At 58.0% G+C, this 9,032-nt stretch overlaps 1 protein-coding gene across 4 annotated transcripts in view; it reads right to left on the reverse strand.

The window, feature by feature from the left end:
* Window positions 1-1,196: 1,196 nt before the first annotated feature.
* Window positions 1,197-9,032, reverse strand: part of Mib2 (mindbomb E3 ubiquitin protein ligase 2) — a 15,519-nt gene continuing 7,683 nt past the window's right edge. Inside the window, exons 4-21 of one of the 4 annotated variants that reach the window (XM_013354295.2) lie at window positions 7,582-7,851; window positions 7,325-7,496; window positions 6,307-6,413; window positions 6,018-6,212; window positions 5,752-5,894; window positions 5,522-5,617; window positions 4,539-4,643; window positions 4,283-4,445; window positions 4,074-4,207; window positions 3,851-3,999; window positions 3,591-3,747; window positions 3,323-3,483; window positions 3,115-3,241; window positions 2,789-3,022; window positions 2,244-2,422; window positions 1,976-2,163; window positions 1,825-1,890; window positions 1,198-1,726 (exon numbers count right to left, since the gene is read on the reverse strand). In XM_013354295.2, coding sequence (XP_013209749.1) covers window positions 1,488-1,726; window positions 1,825-1,890; window positions 1,976-2,163; window positions 2,244-2,422; window positions 2,789-3,022; window positions 3,115-3,241; window positions 3,323-3,483; window positions 3,591-3,747; window positions 3,851-3,999; window positions 4,074-4,207; window positions 4,283-4,445; window positions 4,539-4,643; window positions 5,522-5,617; window positions 5,752-5,894; window positions 6,018-6,212; window positions 6,307-6,413; window positions 7,325-7,496; window positions 7,582-7,828 — 2,862 coding nt within the window. In that variant the 5' untranslated portion in view covers window positions 7,829-7,851 and the 3' untranslated portion in view covers window positions 1,198-1,487. Of the gene's footprint in view, window positions 1,727-1,824; window positions 1,891-1,975; window positions 2,164-2,243; window positions 2,423-2,788; window positions 3,023-3,114; window positions 3,242-3,322; window positions 3,484-3,590; window positions 3,748-3,850; window positions 4,000-4,073; window positions 4,446-4,538; window positions 4,644-5,521; window positions 5,630-5,751; window positions 5,895-6,017; window positions 6,213-6,306; window positions 6,414-7,324; window positions 7,497-7,581; window positions 7,852-9,032 lie in introns of all 4 variants that reach the window. The other 3 variants (XM_013354294.2, XM_013354297.2, XM_013354296.2) reach the window with 3 other exon arrangements.

Raw genomic sequence — 9,032 nt, forward strand, 5'->3', positions numbered from 1 at the left:
GGAACGATCCTCATCCCTCTAGGGGGTTCCAGGAACCAGGTCTTAGGGTCGGTGACAGTGGCCTGAACGCCCGCCCGAATGATGGGGGATGTCTATCAGAACGGGAGAAACGGCTAGGAACAAGTAAGGCGCCAGGGCTCAGATTTGGGGAAGGGGCATTAATTGCTCCCCATGCCCACCTAGTTGGGGCTGAATGACTTTTTGGCTTTACCCCCTCACAATGAGTCCGCGAGGGAAATCTCGGTTTTGGTCCCCGCAGTGACTGAGTGGAACCAGGACACAGAGAGGGGAGTGCAGAGGCAGGGGACGTGGCAGCGAGAATATGGTGATTGAGTGGAGCAGACGGGAGAGACTGCAGTAGAGAAGAGGCCTCAGGAAAGACAGGGCTTAGGAGGTCTGTGGGGGTCCTTAGGACATCTGGGAAAGGATCTACTTGGAGTAGAAGGTGCTCTCCTTGGACCAGAGCGGGAGGTCTGGGGAGAGTGCCAGGACCCGGAATTTCTGCTCAGGCTTAGAGGGGAGGGGGTTACAGAAACAAAATCAGGCACTGAGTGTGGTGGCCTGGTAGAGTTCTGGCTTGGGGGGGGGGGGGGGTAGAAGGTTAGGAGCGATGGTCCGAGCCCTGAAGGATAGACCTGGCAGCCGGTGGCTGTACTGGGTGTGTGCCCAATGAGCGTGGCATGGTAACTCAAGTGATGCCAGGCCCAGCTAAGATCCCCAGGGCGGAGCAGACTGGGTGGGTGAGACACGGAGAGCAGGGGGTAAGAGCCCGGCTGAGGAAGGAGGGGCTCCCAGGCAGGCGCCTTGTCTCTCCCAGCCTTCCATGCCGGCTTTGGACCCTGGGTGACAGCAACAAATGTACTGGCCAGCAGAGTCAGCGCCAAGCTGCCCGAAATAGCTGTGCTGGAAGTTCTTGAAAAGCGTTAGCCATCTGCCCTCCTGTCATTACTAAGTATTTGTTCCAACAAGTGGACCCTTTCTTGCGTCTTCCCTCTGCCCCTGATCAACTGCCAAGAGCCTGGCGGCCTCCTACCCTCTCACTCCTGAGCGACCCTCTGAAAGGGGAGACTGCTTTGGCCAAAATCCAAATAGTCTAAGTTCCGCCCGGGGGGGGGGCGGAGGAAGGGACGGGCACAGGGGCAGAGGCAAGTACGGTGGGCCCCCATGGGGGCGAAAATAGGGCCACCCTAACTAAGCCTTTTGGAGCACCGTGTGGATTCCGGGACCCTCTCGTGTCAAACCACAGCCAGATCACTCTAAGTGGCCTGTACGACAACCAGTGAGTGTTCCTGACCTACAGGCAGCCTGGGGCTTCGTGTGCTGTATGTGTTTTGGGGGTGGGGAGAGTTTGCTGGGAATGGTGAGGATCGCTGGGGCCTGCCCAGCATCGCTAGGCAAGGAGCAGGCAGCAAAGTCCGAGAATCTTTTTATAAAATACACGTATTTTGTTGAAGGGTCTGGGATCCGCCATGGTGTGCTGAATGCGCTCACACGAAGATCTGAATGCGGTCGCGGATGGGCTGGCGGCAGATGGGGCAGGCGGTGAGCGCGGCGCCACAGGGCGCGCATGCCCCGTGGCCGCACTGGAACACTAGGCGGATGTGGCTGTCGATGCAGATGGGGCAGGTGATGCGCTCCTCCATCTGCCGGTAGCGGCTCTGGAGCTCCTCTACCAGCTGCCGAGGAGGACCGGGTACCTGGATGGTGTTTACCACCTCTGAGCCATCTGTGGGGTGAGATGAGTGGGCGTCAGCCACAGCAGGTGTGAAGATTGGGTTCGGGCGAGGAGGGCGTGCGTGCGCGCGCCAAGCCCCTCCCACACACCTGGGCGCAGCTTCTTGCTGATGGCCACCTGGCACCTGATGCACTTCTTCATCCTCCGAGCGCACTCTGCCAGCAGGGGCAGCGTACCGTTAATGGGGCCGGGCCGGACGAGGCGGCCGGGCCACCCTGGGCCTCCACAACCTGCACTCACCCTCACACACGGTGCGATGCTGACACGGCGAGAACAGAACCAGCAGTGCCAGCTCCGAGCACACCAAGCACTCGGCAGCTTCTGGCCCTGCCGTGCCAGACACATGCAGGTTCGTCACGGTGTTAGGGGTGCTCAGCACGTGCCGGGGGCCCGGGGGCACACCCCCACCGCCACCTGCCTGTCGCTCCCTGCAGTTGGAGGAGGGGGCTTGAAAGGACCCGGTGGCCTTAGCAGTGCCCCCCCCTCCACACCCCCATTTTGGGCTCACCGGAAGCGCTGGGCACAGCCCTGCAAAGCCTTGAGCACTCGGCCTTCCGTGGCCAGGTCCAGTGGGCTCCTGCCACGGTGGTTTGCGTAGCTCACGTCAGCACCCTCCAGTGCCAAGAAGCAGGCCACTGCCGCGCCTACGGTCAACTCTGTGCTGCCTGGGAGGCCTGAGGCCTGTAGCTGAGCGGCAGAACGTATAGATAAGGGCAGACACCCACGCGGACTTGAGGAAAGCCTCTGCTGGCCCCAGGCTGACCCAGAAATCTGAACAATGGGGCACGCACACACCCCTTCTGGGCTAAGGCTTCTGGTTCTAGGAAGAGGGGAGAAGACAAGCCCCAAAGGTACCCTTTGCTAGGTAGGTATAGAAACTCTGAGACCCTTCATCCTCTCGTCCCAACCAGACCCCAACCCTTTTCCAATTGGCCTGGATTACAGATCCTGAAACTGAAGTCCTACAAACTGCCCCACTGTCCAGAAATCCTGGTTCCCTAGAGCACAGTGGGAAGTGGAAAATCACCCAGGCCCTCCTTCCCAGCCCCTCACCCTCGACAGCAGCTGCAAGGGCCCTGGGTCCCCCCCAGCCCTGTCAGACACCAAGGGCAACAGCTGGTGCCGCTGCAGGGCGACGTGCAGGGCTGTGTCTCCCTCCTCATCCTCAGTGTTGACGCTGCAGCCGGCATCCACCAGCAGCGGAACCAGCCCCACGTGGGCCTGCTGCACAGCCAGATGCAGCGGAGACTGAAGCTTCCGGTTGCGCACGTTCACATCGCAACGGCCCTGGGGAAAGGGGGTGAGGCACGGGCTCAGTTTCCAGACCCAGCCGGGTCTGGTTCCTGGCCTGTGGGTGGCCCAGGGTCCCCTGCACCCACCTCTCGGATTAGGACCTGGGCCACCTCACGGTGGTCATTGAGAGCTGCCAGGTGCAGTGCTGTGAAGCCATCCTCCTTCTTGGCATCCACCAGCTGCCGTGCCCGTGCCAGAATCTTTCTGACTGCCCTGTAGGAACAAGGAGGTCGGTCTGTCCAAGGTCTTCTGCAGACCTGAGTGCCCTCAGTCGGGACAGCCTGGCACACTCACAGCACATGGCCCTTGAGGGACGCATGGTGCAGCAATGTAAAGCCCTGGCTATTGGTAGCAGTGACATCGATACCAGGCACCTCGGTGAGGACTTCAACAATGCTGCTGGCACCGGCACCTGCAGAGATGGCAGAATGCAGGGGCGTGTCCGCGTGGGCATCCTGAAACAGACAGCGCTGGTCACACACAGGGTGCCTTTGTCCAAGGTCAAGTTGCTTCCTTGACCTAGGGCTAGTTAGCGGCAGAGCGTCCAGGGACTCTCACTCACCGGCAAGTTGACATCACAACCACGCTCACACAAGGTCTTTACCACCTCTAGGAAGCCCCTCTGCACAGCCACATGCAGGGCTGTGCTGCGTGTGCCATTTCGAGCATCAACCCCACATCCTGCACTCAGGAGTACCCTTGTGGCCTCAGGCTGGTTCCTACGGGAAGAAATGGGAGGATTTGGGGTCACCCTGTTACGCGCACACTGGCTTTAAGGTTCATTCCCAAGAGGACCCACCCACCAGCCTGCCCAGGCCTCACCCCAGAGCTGCATAGTGGAGCGCACTGTTGCCCTCATCGTCCAGCAGGTCCACACTAGCCCTTGCCTGCAGCAGCAGCTGCACCAGCTCTACCTGGCCCAGGTAAGCAGCCACCTGGAGGGCGGTCCTGCCCTGGTTCTTGGTGTCCACCTGTGTGGAGAGCCAACACATGAATTCTAGGCCCTGTCCCCGCTGGCTCTCAGAAGGGCTGGGCGGAAGCTTGCCTGCTCCGGGTGCCTCCGCAGTAGATCCAGAGCCCGGGCTACATTTCCCAGTGCAGCCTCTACTACCAGCCTCCCTGGATGCTCTGGGTCACTCTTCTGGGTCCGGAGCTTGTCCAGGGCCACACTCAGTGAGCCTGGGGGCAGGGTTGAGGTAAGTGCCGGCCAGGGACTGCCCTTCCTCCCACCGGCCACTGAGGCTGATGCCGCACTTCTGTTCTCTCTGGCACGCTCAGCCACGTCCAAGTTGGCGTCTTCCTCGGGCCGGTAGGCCACTAGGCAGGAGGGGCTAAAGGTCCACCGTTGACCGCCGACTGCCACACGCAAGTTTCCGTCTCCAAACACCTTCAGCACTTTCCCCACACGGCCCAGGGCCTGGGGAGAGGTGGGGTCACAACAGGTTGGAAGTGGAGCAGACAGCAGCTGGGGGTGGGGACAGACGTGGTGACAGCAGACGGTAAGACTCACGGGAGCCATGTCATCCGTCCATTCGCCATGTCCAGCCTGGAGTTGCTTCACAGTGTCAAGGTCATCGATGACCCGGACCACATCACCCACCCAGAAGCTGTTGTGCTAGATGACAGAGAGGCAGGTAAGGGGAGTCCTCCAGCTACTTCTCTCTACTCAGGATCATGCACGAGGGCTCCTCCTGCTTTGGAGGGCAAGCAGATCTAACCTTGACCCCAATTCCTGCCTCAAGTACAACCAAATGGCCTGGCTGGTCAAGGGCCTCAAGTGACCAAATCAGCCCTGGGTGGCCAGCCTGAGCCACAGGGCAGTGGGGTAGCAGCAGACCAGACCAAAGCTAGCTCTAGAGATCTATGAAGGCCTAGACCTGTTTCCGGGGCACCTACCTACTGGTCAGACCCAGGAAAAACCTTGAAGATGGAGCTGGGTGAGACCCTAGGCTGTAAGCACAGGGCCAGGAGGGAGAGTAGGGCCTGTTATGGGGAGGGGGGTCCTGCAGGGAATCTATGCTTACGACCTATGCACTTGTGTGCAGAGCGAAAGCCTGAACGTTGCCTGTCCTGAAGAATCCTCCTCTGCCCCACTCTGTCCCTGCTTGGACAGCCCCACCTATCTGGCACATGTTCCATCCCACAGTCCAGTTTTCCAAACAGCTTTCACAGAATCTGCCCAAGCTGGTCTCCTGTGGCAAATCTCCACCTCTAGCCTACAACAGCACCTTCCTTTTGTTCTCAGGACAGAGCCCCTGGCCCACAGACTCTAGTCTAAAATGTTGTCTGTACTACTTCATTCTTCTGTGTGCTTCACACTGGATTCCCTTCCTGGCTTCACCTCCACCCACCAGGCTCTCCCCTTCCCGCAGGTTGCAGTCTTTAACGGGAAGGCTGGTGTCCTTGTCCTGACTAAGCATTCCCAAGACTGAACCGGTACATGGAAGGAATTAGAGAAGCAGTAAGTGGGGCTCAGCCCAGCCCCCTAGGCACCTTGGTGAGAGCCCCAGGGTGGAAGGTCCAGCGGGTCTCGTGGTTGAACTGCACACGCACGTCCCCACGGTCTGTGATGCGGTGCACGGTGCCCATCTGTCCGATAAACTGTGGCGGGTCACGGAGGCTATGGCTGGGTCAGGCTGAACTCTCGGGGCAGGAAGAGGGATAGGGGTCCAAAGGACTCGGGGAGCAGGGGACATGGGGACTCAGCAGAAGAGATGGCTCACCTCCGCCATCCTAGGGTTCCAGCCACCGTGGCCTTCTTGCATGTCCCTTAGGACGTCTGTGTCCAGCAGACACTTGACCTTGTCCCCACGCTGGAAGGGCTGGCCATCGACACTCACCCTGCGCTGAAGCTCTGCTGGTTTGCCTGGGGGAGGGTGGCAGGCTAGGTCTCAGGAAGCAACCTGGCCCCACCCGTCAGGACAGGCCAGGGTAATATGGGTACAGCCGGGGCAGGAGGGCAGCTGGTGTCATGGCCCCAGCCCCATACCGAGCTTCGGGAGATGCTCCTTGTAGTAAAAGCCGCCAGCCGCCTCCCCAACACACTTGAGGTCCACCTTGCCCTTGTGGCCCACGCGGTACACGTTGGTGGTTCCATCTGCCCACGTCACGCTGGCCACACTTCGGCCTGTCTCCACATCCCAGCCACGGATGTCCACCACGCGGCCTGTCTTCCCCTCCCCACCTGGGAAGACAGGATGTACACCAGCAGGCAAAAGTGCCTCAAGGCTGAGCCATCCCCAGTCTCTCCTCCCTGTCTTTTTCTAGCCAACACTCACCATCTTGGGAGCCCCATTCCCAGTCAGGGCCTCGGACCACTTTTGCTCCCTGAAAGATGCCCCTCAGTGGGATTCGAGGGAGGCCCTGTCGGGGACTCAGTGAGACCCTGCAAGAGAATGAATTCTGAGCCGTGCAGAGCAATATGACGGCCAGTTCTTGCACTGGTCACCCTGTCCCTCTATCCTAAAGGGTCTGTAGAACAGGTACTCTGGAGTCCGGCCAAACTGCTGTCCTCAAATGGCCTTCCCAGGCAGCCTCCACACTTTGGGAAAGGGAACAAGCTAGTCAGCGTCTCTGGGTTCAGACGCCTTCACCAGTACCAGGCAGGGATTCTCGGAGCAGTCTATGTGATCATGATGTCCATGTCTGCTGCTTTTAAGGTAGCAGGGGCAGGGCCCAGCCCAGAGGAATGAAAACACTTATCTGCTCACCAGCACAAACAGCAGCCGCCCTGACCTCCTGCTGGCCAGAAGAGGGAACCTCTAATACAATTCTCTCCAAACAGAGGAAAGGTCAAGAGATCAGAGAATAAAGGATGGGACCCAAGTGCCTTCCCAAGTCCTCCATCCTTATCTCTCTGCCTCGGGCCAGGGCCACTCCCGGCTATGCCCATGGGTGGGCACCCAGGGTGAGCTGCCCAGTGACAAGCCTCCTTGCCAGGCCTGGCCCCACCAGGGATGCTGTATGTTTCAACAGCCACTGCTATTTACGTGGGTTAACACAGGCTGCAGCCGCACTGGAGTCTGCCTGCCTGGCTTTAAGAGCGAGGTATGGGGAAGCCCCATCCACAGCACCCACTTCACCATGTGCCTGGAGAAAGCCCTCAGTGAGGGATGGAGGTGTGTGATTCTCAGAGGTGGAGAATCACTTGACCCTGGCTATTCTCCCAGGAAACTGCAGGGTGAGCTCGCTAGGTACTTTTTGGAAGTAACTCGGCCAGAGGTCAGGGCCTAGCTCAATGTCAAAAGCACCACTCAGAAGGCCTCAGGGAGGTGGGCTGTGGCCTGGGGGACTCACGGGCGTGAGTGGGATGTCTCGTAGCGCTCGAAGGCGTGGGTGAGGTCGTGTTTGTTGTGCATGTAGCACTGCGTACAGAGGTCATAGTCAAAGCAGACACGGCACTTCCAACGCATGCCGCGAAGCCCGTGTTTCTTGCAGCAGTCACAAATGATGTTGGGGTGACGGATACCTAGGTGCAGGGTGGGGTACGTGAGGACCTGCTGGGTCTCCAGTCACCCGGCCAGCCCCACCCACAGCCGGGCATCACCACACACCGATCTGGGCGTTGTCATAGAGCAGCAGGTCATGGGCACCCTGGTAGCCAGCTCGATAGTTGGTACGTGTGCCCTGGTCCCACTGGACAACAACTGTACGGTCGGGGGTCGAGGGGCTGCCATGGCGGCCAAGCTCCACCACGGTGCCCACACCGCCCTCACCGCCATCCTGCTGGCCCCACTTCCAGTCTGTTCCGCGTACCACACGCATGCCCACCTGCACACCTGCGTGGGGATCCAGGTCCATGGTGAGTGGGGCTGTTCAGGAACCTGTAACAGAGAGCACGCTCAGTCTGTGTCAAATGTCATATGCCAGGCTGATCACAGGACACGTGTTGAGACGGCCACCTGGGGGAGAAGGATGGATCGGGAGTAGAGAAGACAAAGCCAAAAGAACAAAGAAGAAAGGGCAAGGGAGGGCGGGCTGGGAAAGCCAGGAAGTCCGTAGGAAATGCGGGAACCCCCACCATGGTGACCTCTATGGGAGTCACACTGTCTGAAAGGAAGGAACAGAAGTTGGGAACATTGTAAGTGGACAGGCACAAATGGTCAGAGACTGAACCTGGCACTGTGGCCACAGTTAGTGGATCTGTTCCCAAAAGTCTGCATGATGCTCCATCAGCATAAGTAACTTTAAAGCTAGAGGTGGACCGGTGTACACTTTAACATCAGCACTGAGGAGGCAGAGGCAGGCGGATCTCTGTGAGTTAAGACCAGCCTGGTCTACACAATGAGTTAAGGCTACATAGGGAGAACCCGTCTACAAAGATAAAATCAACTACCAGGCATGGTGGCACACGCCTTTAATTCCAGAAGCAGAGGCAGTGAATCCCTATGAGTTTCAAGGCCAGCCTAGCCTACACAGCAAGTTCCAGGACAGTCAGGGCTACACAGAGAAACCCTGTCTCAAAAATTGTGTAATTAATTAATTAAAAATAAAACTAATAAACCAGACAGTAGTGGCACACAACTTTAATCCCAGTACTTGGGAGGCAGATGCAGGCGGATCTCGGTGAGTTCGAGGACCAGCCTGGTTTACAAAGTGAGTTCCAGGACAGAGAAACCCTGTATCAAAAAATCAAAATAAATAGGCTGGAGAAATGGCTCAGAGGCTGGGAACACTGGTTGCAGTCTCAGAGGTCCTGAGTTCAATTCCCAGTACCCATATGGTGGCTCACAACCATCTAAAATAAGATCTGGTGCCTCTTCTGGCCTGAAGGCATACATGCAGGCAGAACACTGTACACATAATAAATAAGTAAATCTTTAAAATAAAAAAAAGAAGCAAAGACTATTTTTCTGTGCAGCTCAGTGATATGTGGGACTAAATTAGAGAACTGTTGATTCAACAAGATACCATGAAGCAACTGGGGAGATAACCACGTGAGAGAAGATGCTTGCAGTGTTCACAATCCACAGAGAACTACCTCAAGCGTATATGAAAATGCCAG

The sequence above is a fragment of the Microtus ochrogaster genome, unplaced genomic scaffold, assembly GCF_000317375.1.
Source record: "Microtus ochrogaster isolate Prairie Vole_2 unplaced genomic scaffold, MicOch1.0 UNK38, whole genome shotgun sequence".
Taxonomy (NCBI): domain Eukaryota; kingdom Metazoa; phylum Chordata; class Mammalia; order Rodentia; family Cricetidae; genus Microtus; species Microtus ochrogaster.